Genomic DNA, 19,972 nt, shown 5'->3' with positions numbered 1-19,972 from the left:
GATCAATATCAGTACTTATCGATACTCTTTTAGACACCACTCTCAATAGTTTTATGGCAAATGCAATGATTCATTGTCTTCCACTTATTCCTTTCTATTAAGGGTTGCGGGGGGGGGGGGGGGGCTGCAGCCTATCCCAGCATCTATGGGCGAGAGGCGGGGTTCACCCTGGACAGGTCACCAGTTCATCACAGGGCCAACATAGAGAGACAAACAACCATTCACACCTACAGTCAATTTATAGTGTCCAACTAGCCTAGTCCCCAGTTGCATGTCTTTGGACTGTGGGAGCAAGCTGGAGTACCAGAGAGAACATGGAGACTCCACACAAAAAGATCCCGCGCCTGAGCCAGGGATCGAACCCGGAACCCTCTTGCTGTGAGGCAACAGTGCTGACCACTGCACCACCGTGCAGCCAGCAATGATATAAAAGCTGTTATTTTTAACCATAAACTGAGCAACTGAATGACTTGTATGATTTGTGACACCGGCTTTTCAAATGGACGGATCGTTTTTTTGATATTCTAATAGTCATTAAATATATATTTAAAAAATGAGATGACAGGATTATATGACTTGACATATTTTTCTTTTTACTCTTGCTGCAGTGCAGGTAAAATCTTCATGGTACATTTAGTAACAGTTTGGCTGTTTTCTGAATGAGGGCAGTAAGAAATGTAGTCTTTGTTGACACTTTCAATAAAAACATGCAGGGACAAAGACAGCAGTCATTGAAGAGAAAACTGGAGAGATGCAGAACAGCAAGAAGGCAGAGCCCAGCTGCTGTTTGTTTACGAGAAAATTCTTTTGCTTTGTTGACCTGAGCTGAACAACACAGATGAGGTACAATATTTCTTCTCTCCTGCTGTCTGTGTTCACACTTCCAAGTTCCTTTATTTTATCAGCCGTATCTACACTGAAGCTGTTCTCAGCTACATTTTTGTCAATTTCTGCTGATAGTAGCATAATGAAATAATGACTAAGATGACTATATTTCAACTTTTGGGCTTGTTCCTCTGGGCAGGACAGACTGATTTTAAAAGCCAGTTTGGAGGCTATAATTTGTGCTGCTGTTTACTTTTACTGGGTTACACTGAGAGGTGCTCCCAATCAAGGATGTGTCAACCTCAATTCAAATAACAGGGATAGACGAAATGTAAGGACATGCAAATGGCACTTGAATGGTGAGTGAAAAGATATGAGACACTCTGGAAGCAGCGCAGCCACTCAGCGCACAAGTTTGTCTTTATTTCCTTTCATATTGTGTCAATCAATATGAGAATTTCACTTCAAATCTGCAAAATAACGGAGCAAAGCCTTGAACCTTGTCTGTGTCAAACAAATGCTGGGGGATTAAGACTTAATAGATGTATGAGTGAGTCATCGGGCTTCCAAATACTCTCACAGGCTTTTAGACAATATTTGTATAGGATGGTGAGTTGGAACTTTAAGTGTCTGGCAGTGTCGAACAGCTCATCTGTGGACTTTGATTGCTGCTGTTTTGTTGCTGCTGACATGCTGCTTTCACTGCTCAGCCCTGGTAGACAGTTTTCAGCGAGTGAAATCAGAGACATAACAGGAATAATGATTGTAAAGCCTGAAGTTTTTTCAGAGCCCAATAACAGATGTAGTTTTTAGAAGCCAACACAATAATTATGTTTAAGAATGTGATCAGGGGGCTGCACGGTGGTGCAGTGGTTAGCACTGTTGCCTCACAGCAAGAAGGTTCCAGGTTTGAGCCCTGACTCCAGCACAGGATCTTTCTGTGTGGAGTCTCCATGTTCTCCCTGTTCCTGTGTGGGTTCTCTCTGGTACTCCAGCTTCCTCCCACAGTCCAAAGACATCAAGAGGGGACGAGGCTGATTGATACTCTAAATTGACCGTAGGTGTGACTGTGAGTGTGAATGGTTGTCTGTCTCTATGTGTTGGCCCTGTGATGGACTGGTGACCTGTCCAGGGTGAACCCTGCCTCTCGCCCGTAGCTGCTGAGATAGGCTCCGGCCCCCCCACGACCCTTAACAGGAATTAGTGGAAGACAATGGATGGATGGAATGTGATCAGGTTAGTAGAGAGTATACCCACTAAGCTTAGAATGTAACGGAAAACATGTTTTAACAATCCCCCCCCCAAAAAAAAATTACATTTGAGCAGCAGCCAGTGTAACTGGACAGAGCTCCACCTGCAAATCTATGTCGTTATACATCAGTACTTCTCAAATAGTGAGGTGCCGGGGGGGGGGGGGGGGGGGTTCTGAGAGGTAGGGGGGACTTTCAGTATCCATCCATCTAATTTCAATACCGTTTATCCCTTCACATGGTCTCTGGGGGGAAGTGAGGTTCAAACTAGTGATCCTTTGGTTGCTTGACAATCACTCAACCTCTGAGCCGTGCCACCTCTGACTTTCAGTATTAGGGTCTTTATTCATGTCTGAATGATAAACAAGCCTCCTGTCACCAGGTGGCGGCAGTGCTCAAACTAATCAACAGGCTGCCTATTCGACCCAGTAGAAGAAGTACACCAGCGCAAGAAGATGATGGAGGAGGAGAGATGGATCGAAAACTTGATGACATTGGCAAGAGGCCGGTCGTTTTGTGAGCGCAGCATCGATCAATAAAAAAGCATCGTTAGCTTTGTACAAAGCTGCACACCTCATCACAAGGTGCCAAAAACTTCACACGATAGCAGAGGAGCTCATTCTCCCCTCAGCATTGGACATGGTGACATTCATGCTAGGTGAGAAAAATGCTTGACAATGAACACTATCCCTCTTTCCAGTGACACAGTCAGATGACATATATCTGACTTTTCATCCCTTCTGATAAGCTAAAATATGGAGATATCAAGAACCACTGGTATACGCTAACATTACTTAACTTCCAAAAGTTCCATCCATCCATTGTCTTCCGCTTATTCCTATTAAGGGTTGCTGGAGTCTATCCCAGCGGCTACGGGCGAGATTCAACCTGGACAGGTCACCAGTCCATCACAGGGCCAACACATACAGACAGACAACCATTCACACCTACAGTCAATTTAGAGTATCAATCAGCCTCGTCCCCTCTTGATGTCTTTGGACTGTGGGAGGAAGCTGGAGTACCAGAGAGAACCCACACAGGAACAGGGAGAACATGGAGACTCACACAGAAAGATACCATGCCCAAGCCAGGACTTGAACCCGGAACCTTCTTGCTGTGAGACCACAGTACGAACCACTGCACCACCGTACAGCCAACTTCCAAATGTTCTCCATTCAATTTAATTTATGGTTATATTCTTATGGTATTCTCAAAGTTCCTAAACTTTAATTAAAAAGGCTGTTTCAAAGGATAAGATGTGATGTTGAGCTTGCAGAAATGACTTCATGACCAGCATGGAGGTTTGATCTGCTCCTCTGTGAGAATGACTGGCAATGATAATGGCTGTGATTTTGTTTAATTCTTCATCACTGGTTATTTACTGAATTGTTTGATTTTTTTATTGGACAAAAGTCACTCTCTGCTGCCTCCTGGCGCTCTGTATTTCAGATTCTTCTCAATCCTAACTGCATCAGGCTGAATTCTTCTGGCAGGATTGTTCTTTGCAGGATTCTCAATTATATTCTCTTCTCTTCTCTTCCTCCTTGTCAAATCTTTACATTCATCTTCACCAAAATATTGCAGGTTCTCTACCATGACAATGTGACAGATGAGCGGTTGATCTAAAGTCACATGGCTGGCTCCTTTTTCATTCTGGAGTCACAAAGGAGTGATGCAGGAAGAAAAAACCGTCTTCTTTTTCGATATTACAGTTCCCTTTTTTTTCTCCATGTGATCTTAACAAAGATCACATGTAAGGTATTTCAAAGAAATTGACTCCTCGGTGTCGTGCCGGTACTCGTGTCCTTGTGTCAGATTGTGTCCTCCTGCTGTCTATTCCTCTGCAGTACCCTCACATGTCTCTCCCAAGGACTTCAGCTAAGTAGATGCAACTTAATCTGCTGTTCTTCTGACCTCTTTGACATTTTAAAACAACTATAAATACAATGTGCGCCTTCCTGTCCCTTTCATCCATCCCTCTTTACTCTCCCTCTAACTCGTCAATCCCCCAAGGTCACCATTTACTGTAAGTGTTGGAGTGTCTCCCTCTAAGCTCACAGGTTCATGGAGGGGCATTTCCGTACACTTGACCCCATTCGAGGATAGTTCAATATGAGTGGGTTTCCTGTATTTAAGTGTCTATTTTCAGAGCGTCAGCTTTAAAAGAGCTTGTTCTGTCTGTTTGATACCACTCAGATCCATTATGTTCGTTGAGGAGACAGCCAGCAAAAGCTCAAACCAGAGCCAACGTTCACACTTCCCAATTCCCAACAACGCCTCACACGTAACGTCGCACGTACCATTATAAAAGAGGCAGCCTCGGGATGGCTTTTTGGAAAGTCTTGTGCATGTGTAGATGGCAGGAGCATCCCTCAGTGTTACAGCTAACAAATGACCACATCCATCCACAAAATGAAATGTCACTATGACCATTTGTAGTTTAATGGGGAGTTGAGGAACACGTCAAGGTGTAATAGCCTTCCAGGGGCTGCGCTGTAATTAAAGGAACTTTGGAGAAATATATTTAGTTGCCACGTGTCCAAGAGTTTGATGACACCGTTGAAAGCATAAATAACTCTGGAGCTAAAGAAGAAGTTGTTAAGCTGAGCCTGGTAAACGCTGGTAAACACTCAGCACAGCTTTGTCTAAAGCTAAAAGTGACGATGTGGGAATTTGTTTTCCAAATGACTCACGTTCATGAGAGGTAAAAAAAACAACAACAACACCAACCTTGTAAAAAAAAAACAACATGATAATATTTCAGGATTAAGTATTTTGGTGGGCACACAGGAAGTCTATCATTTTGATTTAATATATCCATGTTGTATAAGTTTTACCATTTACAGTCATATTTCAGTGGTTTTCTGATTAAAGTGAATGGTGCCTCTTCAAATACGCTCAGTATCTTTTCTATATTTACCAAAACTTCAGTGATGTATAATTAATGGGGTTGGCAAAGGCACGCTCGTGGAGAGGTGATGAATTTCCCTTTTAAATACGTTTAGTCCACCTGAATCCTCCTGACAACAGGGAATCCTACGCTGACGTGGTTTCTACCAATATTTCAAAGCAGAGAGATGACAAATGCAGTCAGGTAAATAAAACATTCTCTGTTTCAGAGTTCAGTCCTCAACTCCACATTAAAAAGTTAAGAGAAGCAGCGCGTGGTTAAACAGGACGTCCAGATTTTAACGACTGCTGTAGGCTACAAGGATGTTCCACAACACTTTAAGTACACAACTTTACATCCAAGAGAGGTGGGTGTTTCTACAGTCTACTGTCATAACTGTGCTGTGAGATGAGGACGAAGGGGCAGAACTTCTCCCTGGGTCAAAACGTCCCACTGACATTTGACATTTCAGTCTGAGTGAGTTAAAAAGTCGAACCCACGCTGATGTCTATGCCTCTGTAAGTTGACAGTTCTCTTAACTTATTTGGGCATTTTCTTTACCTGTTTCCACTCTGGAGTTTGTGTGGAGAGAGCCTGGGGCTTGTCTTTTCATTGTTTATTGACCGTAATCTCTCATCGACATACTTGCAGGATGAGATGTTTCCCTGAAGGCTCTCATCTTTTATCAAAAGATTTTGGTTTTTGTTTTTTTGTTTTTTAATATATGTGGCCAATTTGTAGTTGCATGCCACAAGAAAGTACTCTGCAGGACATAATATTGAATTAATGACTGAATAAATGTTTATCCAGAAGCAAGTCTCATAGCAATTTACGGGTTGGGGGTGTGCTCGTAAAGAACGCTCCGTTAAAAAAGCTATGTTTTTTTTTCCTTCAATGACCTTTAAAACTCTTTGGCTACCTTGTAGCAGGAAAAGTTAAGTTAATGCATCAAAACTCTGAGAGGCAGGGTTGTTAAGGCATGGGAACATACTCAGATATATTTCTTTGCATAAAAAGCTACTGGTAGTAATTTAGTTTTTAGTACATGACCAAAGAAGCTGAAGAATTTGTAATCTTGGAATTTTTTTTCAATCTGGCCTTTGTGCCAAGAAATATCACAGTGCACATAAATAAGCATCATGGCTGCGTTACTCAGGAATGAGTCTGACCTCTAGTCGATTGAGTTGGATGAAGGCTTATAGCCCCAAGCCTTCAACACCTGTCTCCATTACAGCTTGAATTTATGTCTGTTCACAAGTACACACACACACACACACACACACACACACACACACACGCACATTCAGCTTCTACGCTGCAGCTGCTGTCATTCAGTGGCTAACTCCTACTGCAGGAGCTGACTAGGCCAACACCAAGCCGACCGACTGTGCTGTACTGCTCTCAGACTTCATACCTAAGAAGGTAAACACGAGATGAAACTGATTAATGACCAGTGAAAAGTCCATTAGGGAGCTCATATCCTCTGCTTTAAAAGCTTTGCATAATTTGGGCCGTTACAGCCCTGTAGCTGACCAGATCGCTCTTTTTTTTTTTTGATTAAAAAGAAATTGCCATATACACACAGACAGAGGAAGAAAAAAATAGTTAAAAATAACTATACTATACAAACAAACAACGGCAAGACAGTTTTGCCAGAGATTCCACTGAGTTATACCCCTTTCACACTGAAACACGCGTGTCAAAGCGGGTTTTTGTGCCCGCGTTTGCTCGGCATTAGAGCGCATTCAAGCTTCCAGCAGACGCGGGTCTGAGCTCCCGCTGTGAGGGCTGCGTGCCTGTGTTTTTCTCTCTCGTACGTCATCGCGCTGACAACGTCATCATTATGCAAAAAAGTGCACCAGAACACTGCGAGGTAAACAACAACAGCATGGACGTCGTCGAGTCGTCGAATGTTAGTGTTGTCGCTGCGTGCATTGCAATTTTGTCTGTTGTGCAAAGCGTACCAACCCAGGGACATCAACAGGAAGACTGATCTGATTGCAGAAGCCAAAACTTTATTGAGAGATGAGTGAGCAGCTCTCGCAGCCCAGCCTGATTTTTTTTAATCTATTTTTTCCCGGAGCTTCCACAATGACAGGCGGCACAGTGACAAAATCAGAATGCGACAGGAAGGTCGTGTGAAACCTGAGACAACACGGGTTGCTTTTTCACACAGCAGGTGAGCCGAGCAGAGCCGAGGCAAGCCGCTAAACACCCGGGTCACTTGGAGGGTCGGTGGACGCGGGTCAAAATGCTGAGGCGTCTCTTTCAGAGTGCCCAAACACCCGTGTTCACCCGCGTTTTTGGTGCAGTGTGAAAGAGGCTTTACATGAATCTAATTATTTTCTCATCATTCCTCAATGAAAGAACTTTCGTCTGCAACTGAAAGGGTTCAGATTCTCAGTTTTTGAACTAGTTTATCCTAAACAGTCTTCAGACTAAAATCTGTGCCTCTTGTTCACATTAATATTTGATGAATGTCCCTTGTCCCTCTAGTCATCTCTATCGTATCTCACAGGCCTGAGGCTTCACTTCCATCATCTTTAGTTCTATAAAGTCCTTCAGCCAGTGATTCAAATAAAATCAATTAGACCGCCTTAGTCTGGGTTTCAGGAGGATGATAATTTCTCAGAAAGGAATACCGGTACAGCTAACTGGATCCAAACAGGAATGTAAGCTGCAGCCACTGTCTCCTTTTCAGACATGAGGGGAGAATATTCAAGTCATCAATGTGAAGAGTAAATTTGCAGGAGTAACCCAGGTTTTTGGGCTGCACAGTGGTGCAGTGGTTAGCACTGTGGCCTCACAGCAAGAAGGTTCCGGGTTCGAGTCCCGGCTCGGGCGTGGGATCTTTCTGTGTGGAGTCTCCATGTTCTCCCCGTGCCTGTGTGGGTTCTCTCTGGTACTCCAGCTTCCTCCCACCGTCCAAAGACAAGCAATTTGGGGACTAGGCTGACTGATACTCTAAATTGACTGTAGGTGTGAATGTTTGTTCGTCTCTGTATGTTGGTCCTGTGATGGACTGGCGACCTGTCCAGGGTGAACCCTGCCTCTTGCCAATAGATGCTGGGATAGGCTCCAGCCCCCCCGCGACCCTTCCTAGTGAGGAATAAGCGGAAGATGATGGAACCCAGATTTTCATGTTTAAACAGAACAGGAAGCTGCCTTCTTCTTTTTTTGTGCATGTCTTTCAGCCAATGATGAACACTGACGTACACTTACAGGCAGGGTTTCTGGTACTACTGTACCAAGGACGTATTTAAAGAGATAAACTGGACGAGTTAGATAAAGGTCAGCCACAAAGTTTGAGATCAGAGTGAAACTTTGCTTGCGGCATGCAGGATATTGTAGTGACGGCGGGTTGACCTTTTGTCAAATGTTTTTTTCTCCACTGCCCCTGCAGATAAACCTAATTTTGTCCTTTCAGTCAGCTGCACCAATGTGTCATGAGTTGGAGGCAAAGAGTGAACTGAGAACTGAAATAGCTGAAAAGGACATATCAAAGCCTCGCGTAGTGGTGTCTTAGAAGGGAAGAATGATTTACAGTGAAACATACACACACACACACAAAAACACACGTACGCAATCATAACAAAGGGCAACACACGCCCATGGCTTTCAATCTCACGATTACAAGTGTTATCCCCCAGTTTTCAAAGGATGATCGGATCTGTGGTGTCATTACTGAACTAAGCCTCCATGCAGAAATCTTTTTCGGAATCAATTTTCTTGTTGTGTTGACTGTGAACACTTTAAAGTTGTTCTGCAGTACCGGAGCAGTCGTTTGATGAGTGAGGCCGCGTGCTGTTGGATGTAGTGATCACAGGGATGATGTGAGGATGACAGTGTCGCTCAGTGTTTTGTAACAGTGAAAGGAAAGGAAGGTTTCTTTTTTTTGTAAGAAAACTCCAGAGTTACAGCAAAAGCGAATTCAATTCAAATTTGTTGCTCAACAATATTCAGCAACTGGAGAGAACTTGGGTATCATCAACCACAGCCAAGAGCAAATTCTGGCAGTGGTCACCAGGCTTGTATGAATGAAGATAATATAATTCATCACCGTCGCCTCACAGCAAGAGGGTCCTGGTTTCAAGTCCCACGTCCTGTCTGTGTGGCGTTTGCGTGTTCTGCTTGTGTCTGCATGGGTTCGCTTTGGATGCACCACTTTCTTATCCATCAAAAGACATGTATGAGAGGTTAAAGCTGACTAAGGTGCTGCAGAAGATCAGGAATTGGCCCCCAAGTGCTGCACACTGCCGCTCACTGCTCTATGCAGGATGGGTTAATTGCAGAGGACAAATTTTGCTGTACTATGGACTTGAAAATAAAGCTTTCTATTAATTTCTTAAGTGATCGTGATGCAAATGAAATTCAGTGTGCTGCTGCTTTGTTGGTAGCAAGGTTAAGTTGGACTTTAAATACAAACTTACCCTCAAAACATCTGTGCGATCAAAAGTCCTTCTTTCCAGAGTCGCCTGTCCTGACTTCAGTTATACTGGAGTGACAAATGTGAGACTGCGTCATGAACACTGGACTTTCACTTGTTGACACTTGATTTATACTCGGCACAGATGATGATTGATGAAAGGACTTTTTTTTTTTATTATGGTCAGCGTCACGACCAACAAAACATCCAACTTTATTGGTCACTACAAAACCCACGAAGGACTTCAACTGGTCCTTTTGGTGAACTCATCAGCTAGTTAAACATTAGCTCGCCATCTAGTTCATTCTATGTTTGAGTCAAGATCCAAGTCCATCATACATTTTACTCAGGCAACACACGCCCATGGCTTTCAGTCACACTGTTAAAAGTGTTATCCCCCCAGTTTTTCACAGGATGATCGGATCCATGGTGTCATAACTGAACTAAGCCTACATTCAAAACTCTCTTTAAAAAAATCAATTTTCCTTTTGCAGCTTCCACTGTGGAAACTTTAAAGTTCGTCTGCAACATCAGAGCAGCCATTTGATGAGCGTGGCCGTGTGTTGTTTGTATCAATTGATCACACGACCCCTTTGTTCGTTGTGGAGCAAAAGAAAGCTCAGTCAAAAGCTGACACTCAATAACCTTCAGTGCCTGGAGAGAACTGTCGTGAAATAATCAGCGTACTCATGAAAATAAACATATGTAGGTTCAAAATAGCACACGCCACATATCAAACAAACCCCATGACAAACACATTCAAAACACACTGTAACACAACCACCCCCCCCCCTTCCCTCACAGAGATCACCCCTCTGACATCACGCTTACGCGATAATATGGTGTAAAAGGTATAGAGGGAAACAAATTAAAGCTAACAAATTCTTGAAAAATAAAACTCAATCCACGTGGCTCATCCGTGGGTCAGAGCTTATATAACAGCCTCGAGATTCTTCTGAAAGCACGTGTCGTTTCGCCAAAGAAGCTCATGACTTCATCAAGCCACTGAGTATATTGAGGGGATCCACATGAATCCGCTCAGACATGATGCATGTTTTTGCAGCTGTAATTGCTGGTCTAATAAAACTCTCAGAGGAGAGGATTCATATCGGCCATGACCCTCAGCGTTATAATCACGGGAGCTGCAGACTTTTGTTGAACTTTCTGCAGGTCCGTCTTTGCGAGTGTAAGTTATTTGTGCACCGGAAGATCAAAGGAAAGTATTTATTACACATAATGTGCTGGTTAGTTTTAATGAACAAAAAAATTGTCTTGAAGCTTTCGACATGTAGATTCATGAATAATGAGTAGTATTAGTCGCGCTGGTGACGATCGATGTTGAAGCAGATACGTAAACACTTCTGTGTGAGATTGAAGTGTGTGTGTGTGTAGTTTTTTTAGTTCACAATATTCATGTTGTGCAGTAAAAAGCTAAGACCCAAAAAAATGTCTCAACCTTCCCATTTTAATGTGGTTGAACCTTTTCGCTTTTTAAATAAAAATCCACAAACTTTCTTTTTTTTTCTGGACACATCTCTATATTGTTTCATCTTCAGTCGCGGGCCCCTGTCTTGACCCGCTGTCATACTAAAGCAGAACAAATAGATTACTAGTATCACACCACAGGATTCCTAAACGCATTATCATGCCACCTGACTGACAAAATGCACCATCAGCGTTTTTTTTCAGTCCGTGGCGGAAGTCGTGTTGTCAGCAGCATTACGATCCACCTCTGGGGCCGAGTCTCACCACTTAAATGGAGGGTTGTAGAATGAGCCCCTGAAGAATCCATAAATCTCAGGGCAGATTCGGTAGATATAGATGGATAAAATGTATTCAGGACACACAAGAGGTCCGTAGCACAATAAAAAAAATTAAAAAAACAGGCAAATACAAGAGATGTCATAGACAAACAGAAATCCGCAATAAAACGAATGTTCAAAAGGATCAACAGTCGAGGTAAAACTGGAGTCTGGCAAAGCGTAATATATTTAAGTGAAAGGAGCAGGATGGAAAAATTACAATTGCTACAATATTAATGGAAGAAATGAAACATAATTTTAATACACTTTTTACATTTGTTTATACGTCACCATAGCAACATATCATCAAGTGGAGCCTGTTTCGCTGTCCTGCCAAACCGTCAGACCTTTTTTTTTTTTTTTTAAACTCTTTCCAGGAAATGTTGTCATTCTGCCTTCTGCTTGACTCCATGTGAACGCAGCATCGGTGTCGCCGCTAGCATCCTCAGATAGCCAGATGTACATCTTTACATGAGGTTCCTGGGTACAACAGGGCAGGTCGATACACCAACACTAACCACCATTTTGCTTACGCTGCTCCACGGTGGCCCGGTGTGAGCAGCAGCCTCATACAGAAAGTTCTAAAAAGGGTACAGATTATGAAGACGGACGGCGTTGGAGAGTCAACATATTAATAACAGCAATAATAAATGACATTTTTGGGGGGGGCATCGACCAGATTCATCTCAAATTTGGTCAGAAACACCTTAAGAACTTGCTGATTAGTTTCCTCTTTTTTATGGCAAACGACTGTTGGCGGTCAGATTTTTACCAACTTCACCTGAAGACATCGATAAACTGAACTTAAGCTGTTGTCATCGGAACCTAGTAGTTACTAGGTTACTGTACCATTAGTACCAGTAACTACTAGTACTACTAGGTTAAGCCAGATGGGACATATTTGATTTAAATCAGAACTTCAAAGTGTTGTCTTCATGTGATGCATAACATACGTATTTAATATGTGTTCTCTAGCACAACCCAATAAATAGTGGCCATGACCCCAACAACACAGGACGGCTAGGCAGCCAATTAACAAGACAAACAAGCAACATTTTCTCAACAATTCATCACTTTATGATTCATGTCAGGAAAACAAATAAAAGTTTTCTCGTGTTACCTTACACCGATTGTACATCGGCATCCCCTCTCCACCAGCTGAATGCTCCAAGAAATACAGTCTTTTTCAAGATAACGCCTAGAATTAGAATAAATCACTGAAACCAGTTCGGAGTTTGCCTGTAAACATAATTGCCACAGCTGTCACAAGAAAAGGGAACATTTGTTTCTATTTTTCTTTGTTTAGATGATATAGCAGGGGGTCCCCAAAGTTGAGGTGAAACAAAGTTCGATTTTGATGAGTTTGGATAGACCATTCGTGTGTGTGTGTGTGTGTGTGTGTGTGTGTGTGTGTGTGTGTGTGTGTGTGTGTGTGAGAGAGAGAGATTGTGGGAGTCATGATCATCTGGGTTTTGTTCCCCCATAGACCCTACAAAATACCTGCAGCATGATTAGTTTCTCCTGTTCCTGCCGCATCCTCGGTGTCTTTGGAAGGAGAGGGTTTGATATGATAGATCATGGCTTGATGAATGACAGAAACAGAGCCTTCGCAAGTAAAACTTCAGCTTCTTCATGCTGTGTGTTGTTAGCTGTTGTGTTGATGATGCAGTTTTTTTCATGGTACCGAGTCCTGATCGAAGTACTCAAAGACAAGTTTGCTTATTCCTGGAATAGATTAGTCAGAATGATGCTGGCCTTGAGGTGGAAAAATACCGCAGCTCCACTCAGACTCGTCACCAAAACAGAAGTCTTCGTGTGTCTCATCATTAACAGCGGCAGCACACCAGCGACTCTGATATTATGATGTGTTTTTCATTTGCAGAGAAATAGGTGAAATAAAGTCAAAATTAGAATTTTTTTTTTAAAGTGTATAGTGTCAAAAATATGCCTCTGTGAGCTCAATGTTCCTACAGTACCCCCTGGCATAGGGTGGTCAGTAAACCAGGACCAGACAAAGTCTCTCTGCCCTCCACAGGTGTATGAAGGTGCATGGAGGTGTCTCCTGTCCAGCGTTGTCCATCCTGTCCTAGACAGCACAGTTGTACTCAATGTCTGATCCCATGGTCCTGTCCATCTCCGTCCTGTCTCAGCAAATGTTGCCTCTGCCCCCGCCTCCTGTCCAATATTGAACAGATCATGGATCAGGAAGTGAAGTGGTCATCCAGATCCATGTGATCCTGCACACAGTCACAGAGAAGGTTGTGACAAAAAGGTAGTTTTAGAAGGTTCATCACTACCAAATATGAGGCTGGTTATTTTGTTAGATAAAATCTAGTTGTGACTTTTTTTTTAGTGATTACACCTTTCTTTCTTTCACGTCATTGCAACTTTTGGGCGACCAGACTGGAATCCTCTCTGTTACAGGGTCGCTACAGGGTCGGACTACTCTGCCGTAGTGGTAAATGAGCTACACCAAAAAAAAAAACTTTAATTTTCAGAGGTAATTAGCTATAAAGTTAATTTTGGTTGCGCATTTTTATTTAGTTGGTTATTATTGTATAGTCACAACATTACACTCGGAGGTGCGCGTTAGAGTGATGAGTGATTGAGTGATTCTTGCAGTCTGACTGCATGATTGTCCTGTTCAAATGGCATTCAAGCACACGTTCTCATGTAACATTGCTGAAACAAGGGAAACCCTGTAATGTGCCGTGAGTGGTTTGAGGTAGACGGGAGATATATAAATAGTGTCCGTGAACCATCTGTCCTGGACTGCAGTCAGCCTACTCTGTCTTGTACTATCCCCTCTTGTCTTGCCCTAATTCATCCTTTCATATCTCACCCCACCCCCAATCGCTCTATTTGTGTCACGTCTGGATGCAATATGTTATTGGACTTGAAAACAAAAAAAATATGGTCTCTGTGTGTCTCCATTGTGTGCACTAATGAGTCCTTGTGTGTATGTGTATGTGTGTGTGTGTGTGAACATCTGAGTGAATCCAGCTGAGCCAAGCCAACATATCAAAGACTCATCCCCTGTGTCAAAGACAGAACAGCCCCATTCTACTCAATCCACAAGACTTTCGCCTCATGACAGACGGAGTGTGTGACCGAGTGTGTTTGCTGATGACTCATCTCCTACAATGACTGGGAGAGAAAGGCAGCGTTTTCAGGGGAAGTTGTTAACTTTGCAGATGAGCATTACGTCACAGAGTTGACATGAAAACTGGGTCAGGGCCTTTGTACACTGCTCCGTGTTTGTGTGTGTGTGTGTGTGTGTGTGTGTGTGTGTGTGTGTGTGTGTGTGTGTGAGAAATACATTCAATGCAGGGAAACGGTGTCAGAGACTAACAGCAGTGGTGATATAACAGCTAAGTAGTTCTTCATTCAGGTCACGGGTATTTGGAAAGCAGGTACATGGTTGAGTTCTTTCCCTTCATGAGCAAGAGATTACAGGTCAGTGACACACTGGCAGGGGTCAGTCAAGTTGATCTCCCCCATGAAAAATCTCTGTCTGTCTCTCTATCTGTCTGTCTGTCTCTCTATCTGTCTGTCTGTCTCTGTCTCTCTCTCACAAACACACACGAACACACACACACACGCGTGTGTGCACAACCCTAAATCTCCCTCTGGGTAATCAGTCAGTGTGCATTTTTAAATCTGTCACTAATCTCTATTATTGGCGTAACTCACTGGACAAGGTTAGCTGTTTCACCGTGGGTCCTTCAATGTATTTAAACACACAAACACACACATTGTCCACATATGTATCGAATACACAGACTTTTGGAGCGTAAAACTGCCGGCATGTTGTTTGTGTTCTCCGCATGACGGATGAGGAAACAAATGGTACAGACGGAGTCAATAAAAGTTAAGGAGAGTTCAAATGTGGATTTATGGAGGGGGCGGAAGGGTACATGAACCCTGCCACCTGCTTCAGCCTCCTCTCTGGTCACAGATCATGGCAAATTGAATTAAAAATCACTTTGGGAGGCGTTTTGTGCCTTCAGCAAACACTGTAGAAAGGGGAGTGAAGGAGGAACCTGAATCTTGTCAGTGAAACATAAAGAATCGTTTTTATATCTGACTCAAAAATAATTTCCTCGTGTTCTATTTGGGGACTTATGAGATGTGAGCTCTACTTTTAGAAGCATGGTTTGGATGTATCTAATAGCTGTGTGTTTTCTGTTTGTATAGGAGGCTCTGGAGTCTTTCGCCTTTCTGGTGTTTGTGGGGGTCTGCGCCTTTGGAGCCATCTACCTTTACATCGTCCTCCCTGAAACCAAAAATAAAACCTTCATGGACATCAGCCAGAGTTTTAGCAAGATCAACAAAATCCCCATCCCCCCGCCTTGCCATGAGATGGAACTGGTTCTGGACAGTAAACTTGATGCGAACGGAAAAGAGCAACCTGTCTGTAAGATAGAGAGTTCCCTCTGAGTCAAGGAACCACACAGAGGTGGATGACTGAAATAGGAACTGAAAAGTTTGTTTGTACATATTTATTTAGCAGTACAGCGATCAGCCAAATGAACAAATTATCTCAATAAAAAAGATATTTATTTAATATGTAAATGTGGCTACATTGTAACCCTGCAGGAGACGCAGAGCACTATCATATTCTTATAGAGTCCTGTTCGTGGCCGTCTGATGAATTCAAATCCAATCTTCTTGTTTTAGCTCTCTTTTGTTTTCCACGAACTCCTGAGGGAAATATCCATCTGGCATGTAATGCTGGGCAGCTACCACGCTTTTTGGGGGATTTTTCCACTGAAATCAGCAGCCTGACGGAGCTGAATAGTGCTGCTGTGGGAGAAGAGGGAGAAAAAAAATCAGGCAGACAATAAGCTTAGAGATGCTCAGGGAAGGGAACTGGTCGGATGATTCATTTTTCTCATTTTTTATTTTATCTTTTTATGTGACCTTTTGTTTTTAAAACCTGTTAAAATCAATTGAGAATAAGTTGTCACTCGCAGTGATGACCTGGCGAAGAGGTGTCAGCAAGAGCAGATAAATAGAACAGTCAACACGGACGCACATACAGAAGACAGCAGCAGAAACACAATAAGACACTGCTTTGTGAAGAGCGTGGACACCAGACTATAACTACTTGCAGATTATGTTTATTAGATATGATGCGAGAGTTTTAGTATGTTGCATTGTGTTTTTGCAGCTGAAAAATGAATGGAGCGAGGAGCTTGGAATGATGAGTGTCATGACATCACCGGTTTTTAAATGGTAGCTGCTGCAGCATATCTGCAGGAGGTTTGACAGGTGGGGAGGGAATGAGTGCAGCCAGTGTTGCAGCCACCTGCTATGGAGGGAGTGTTAATCCATCAGTTTAAGTACACGGTGGTGAAGGGGTTAGGTTCCAGGGTGGTGGAGTATGTCAAGATTACGAAGGGTGAAATATCAAGATTTACCACCATGGTAACTCCGTCAATCAAAATGAACAGTCTTCACAGTAACCCATCCACCTGAGGTCTCAAGATGTTTCTGACTGTGGAGCTGATCAGTCCACATGGAGGACATCAACGCACAATACATGCAGTTTCCTGTTACCACCAGGTGGTGCTAGGAAGACTCTGCCCTGCCTTGAGTCCTGTATGTGCCCAGGTTTCTAAACCCGAACTCACCCACACCTCCATCCATCCATTTTCTACCACTTATCCGGTTAAGGGTCGTGGGGGGCTGGAGCCCATCCCAGGTGGGGTTCACCCTGGACAGGTCACCAGTCCATCACAGGGCCAACACATAGAGACAGACAACCATTCACACTCACACCTACGGTCAATTTAGAGTATCAATCAGCCTCGTCCTCTCTTGATGTCTTTGGACTGTGGGAGGAGGCCAGACAAAGACCCTGTGCCTGAGCCGGGGCTCGAACCTGGAACCTGCGGACTGTGAGGCAACAGTGCGAACCACTGCACCACCGTGTCACCTGGCCCACACCTTTAAAACGCAATACCAGAATCCAAATGATACCCACAATCATCTCCAAGACAAATCTGAATCGACTGACACGACCCTTGACAGTCTCTCACTTTAGCGCTCCTACAAATGTGTTTCCTAGCTTGCGGTCATCAAAAGCAAAAACTTTTGGCCTATTGGCTCCTGACAATGTTACAGTATTATCACAGTCTCTGATCACACCAAATTTCTCCCAAATGTCCAACTTGTCCTCACATTAAGTTTTGTCCACAAATGTCATATTCATTGGCAACTTTTTTGTTTTTTTGCCTCATTATCTGTTTCACTTGCTCGCAGCAGCCGCTCGCTTTGCCAGATGCTGGGTCAGATGGGTAGTGGGCTGTCATAATAAAATAAAATCCTGTATGTGTTTCGGTTCTTTTTTTATCCTTGCCCTCACATGTGAATTTTTATAAATAGATCAGGTATCTGACCTACTTCAGGACTCTAATCTGCCCAGAAATGTAATGGATATTCTTCCATTGCACACCAGGTTTGTTGAAAATCGGCGCCGTAGCAATCCTGCAGACAGACAAGCGCCAATTAAAACACGACCTCCTTTGTGGAGGAAAAAATCCTAAAAGGGAGCGAAGCAGGCGCGTGTCTGAGGAGCAGCGTATTCAGCTGGATTATCAACCTAATGCTGATGTGTTAGTTAAACCTCTAATAGAGAGCAGAGTAAAGCTGATAGGACAGTTTTTTGAACCCTATCCAAAGCTGAGAGGAGTCCAGCAGATGGTGGTAGCCAACGGCGGAGGTGATGTGAACAGAGGCAGACAGGCGGAGCTCTGAATAGCAGGTGCCACAGTAGGGTGTCCTGAACATTTCAAAGTCTACTTCCTGTGGGGTTAAAATCCCCGACCTCGCTTGCACACGAGGACACAGATAGAAACGTGTGAGCCATGCTATGATAAAAGGACGTTCATGGCATTGTAGAGGAGAGGTGGGGACGTCTGACTGTTTCAGTAATTCCTGATTCCTCGTTTGGTGTCACAACATAGAAGTAGCACATTTAAAGTTATGTTCCTCTGGTGAGTGATCACTGCTGGGAGACTAATTATGTTACACTGTAGCTGCAAAGCCACAAACAATGTAACAGCAATGCTGCCTTTGAGAAATTGTTGTGTTCCTCTCAAGAAGTGTTGTTGAATGTTATGTCTCTAAACAGATTATGGAAAGTAGGAGATGGGTGGGGCTGTGTAGCTCCTCACTGTGTCAGGCATTGTACCTAATAAACTGACAAGTGAGTATTTGTCAAAATGTTCCAGTTTCCTTTGGCGTAATCCAACTGGTGCTGTAGAACCGACACTACCCAGGCTAACATGCACCTGCTCATGAATATTAGTGAGCATTCTTGCAACATAAATTGGATTATTATGGACAAAAGCTTGTTGCTCCTATGTCTGTGCCTTGTGCCTCTTTTTTTCTTATGTGTATTTGGTCCCAGGGCCGGCATGGCTCAGAGGTAGAGGGGCCATCTAGCAACGGAAGGGTCACTGGTTCGATCCTCACTTCCCCTGGGGACCGTGTCCTTGAACAAGATACTGAGCCCCTAATTGCTCCTGATGGCCCTGTGACTGACTGGAGACCTGTCCAGGGTGAACCCCCCTTGCAGTCCTTCGTGGATAAGCAGCATAGAAAATGGATGGATGGTAGGGTATTTTGCAGACTGACCAGCAAGTGGATCATTTCAACCTCTGAGACCAGCCTGGAGGTTTTGTGAGAATTTGTACTTGACTGTACCATAGCTTCAAGAAAATTCTTCACATTGGTATTTTATGAAAATGATTGGTGGGCGGCACCGTGGTGCAGTGGTTAGCTCTGTCGCCTCACAGCAAGAAGGTTCCAGGTTTGAGCCCCGGATCTTTCTATTTGGAGTCTCCATGTTCTCCCTGTACCTGTGTGGGTTCTCTCTGGTACTCCAGCTTCCTCCCACAGTCCAAAGACATCAAGAGAGGACGAGGCTGATTGATACTCTAAATTGACCGTAGGTGTGACTGTGAGTATGAGTGGTTGTCTGTCTCTATGTGTTGGCCCTGGGATGGACTGGTGATTCGTCCAGGGTGAACCCCACCCGGGATAGGCTCCAGCCCCCCACGACCCTTAACAGGATAAGAGGTAGAAAATGAATGAATCAATAAATGATTGGTATGAAGAGGCCTCCATTGGCACCTCTATTAGAAGACCGCTCTACCCCCGAAGCCCTTTCAGTCACAGGTGGTGTTTGTTTACCACCGTTGAGCAGTACAGGTTTTTTTTCCTGATTGACAACATTGAAAATGGCAGAGTTGTTTGTGTTCTTGTTACATGAAAACAAACAACAACAAAAAACACAAATAAAAACAAAGAGGAAATGAAAAAATGAAAAGTAACAAATATGCTACTCAAATTTTACTGTTCATCAAATGGTAAGTAGAGTGTACCACCAAGTGTGACCAGGAATGTAACTCACTCAGATCAGCCTATTTGGTCAAGAGTGTGGGAAGCATACTGTATGCATGGAGGAATTTCAGTGTCTGTGGAAATCGAAGGGCGGTCGATCACCCTTCACCGGGAGAATGGTAAATGGACTCAATTTTATATAGCGCTTTTCTACCTTAGCGGTACTCAAAGCGCTTTACAGTATCATCTCATTCACCCATTCACACACACACTCACACACTGATGGTGGAGGCTGCCATGCAAGGCGCCAACCTACTCATCAGGAGCAATTATGGGTTCAGCATCTTGCTCAAGAACACTTTGACATGGTCACTGGGGTCAAGGATCGAACCAGTCACCCTTTGGTTTCTTGACGGCCACTCTACCC

The 19,972-nt window shown here is 43.6% G+C and overlaps 1 protein-coding gene across 19 annotated transcripts in view; it reads left to right on the top strand.

The window, feature by feature from the left end:
• The window catches only part of slc2a9l2 (solute carrier family 2 member 9, like 2), a 116,479-nt gene extending 97,964 nt beyond the window's left edge, over window positions 1–18,515 (top strand). For 16 of the 19 annotated variants that reach the window (XM_086198696.1, XM_086198698.1, XM_086198700.1 and 13 more), the window contains one exon: window positions 15,391–18,515. In XM_086198696.1, coding sequence (XP_086054822.1) covers window positions 15,391–15,633 — 243 coding nt within the window. In that variant the 3' untranslated portion in view covers window positions 15,634–18,515. Of the gene's footprint in view, window positions 1–2,457; window positions 2,734–15,390 lie in introns of all 19 variants that reach the window. The other 3 variants (XR_015112060.1, XR_015112059.1, XM_086198708.1) reach the window with 2 other exon arrangements.
• Window positions 18,516–19,972: the final 1,457 nt, after the last annotated feature.

This window comes from Aulostomus chinensis, chromosome 3, assembly GCF_037954235.1.
Source record: "Aulostomus chinensis isolate RoL2024-O1b breed Wild chromosome 3, RoL_Achi_v1.0, whole genome shotgun sequence".
Lineage (NCBI taxonomy): Eukaryota > Metazoa > Chordata > Actinopteri > Syngnathiformes > Aulostomidae > Aulostomus > Aulostomus chinensis.
This window is presented reverse-complemented; position numbering and strand designations above follow the sequence as displayed.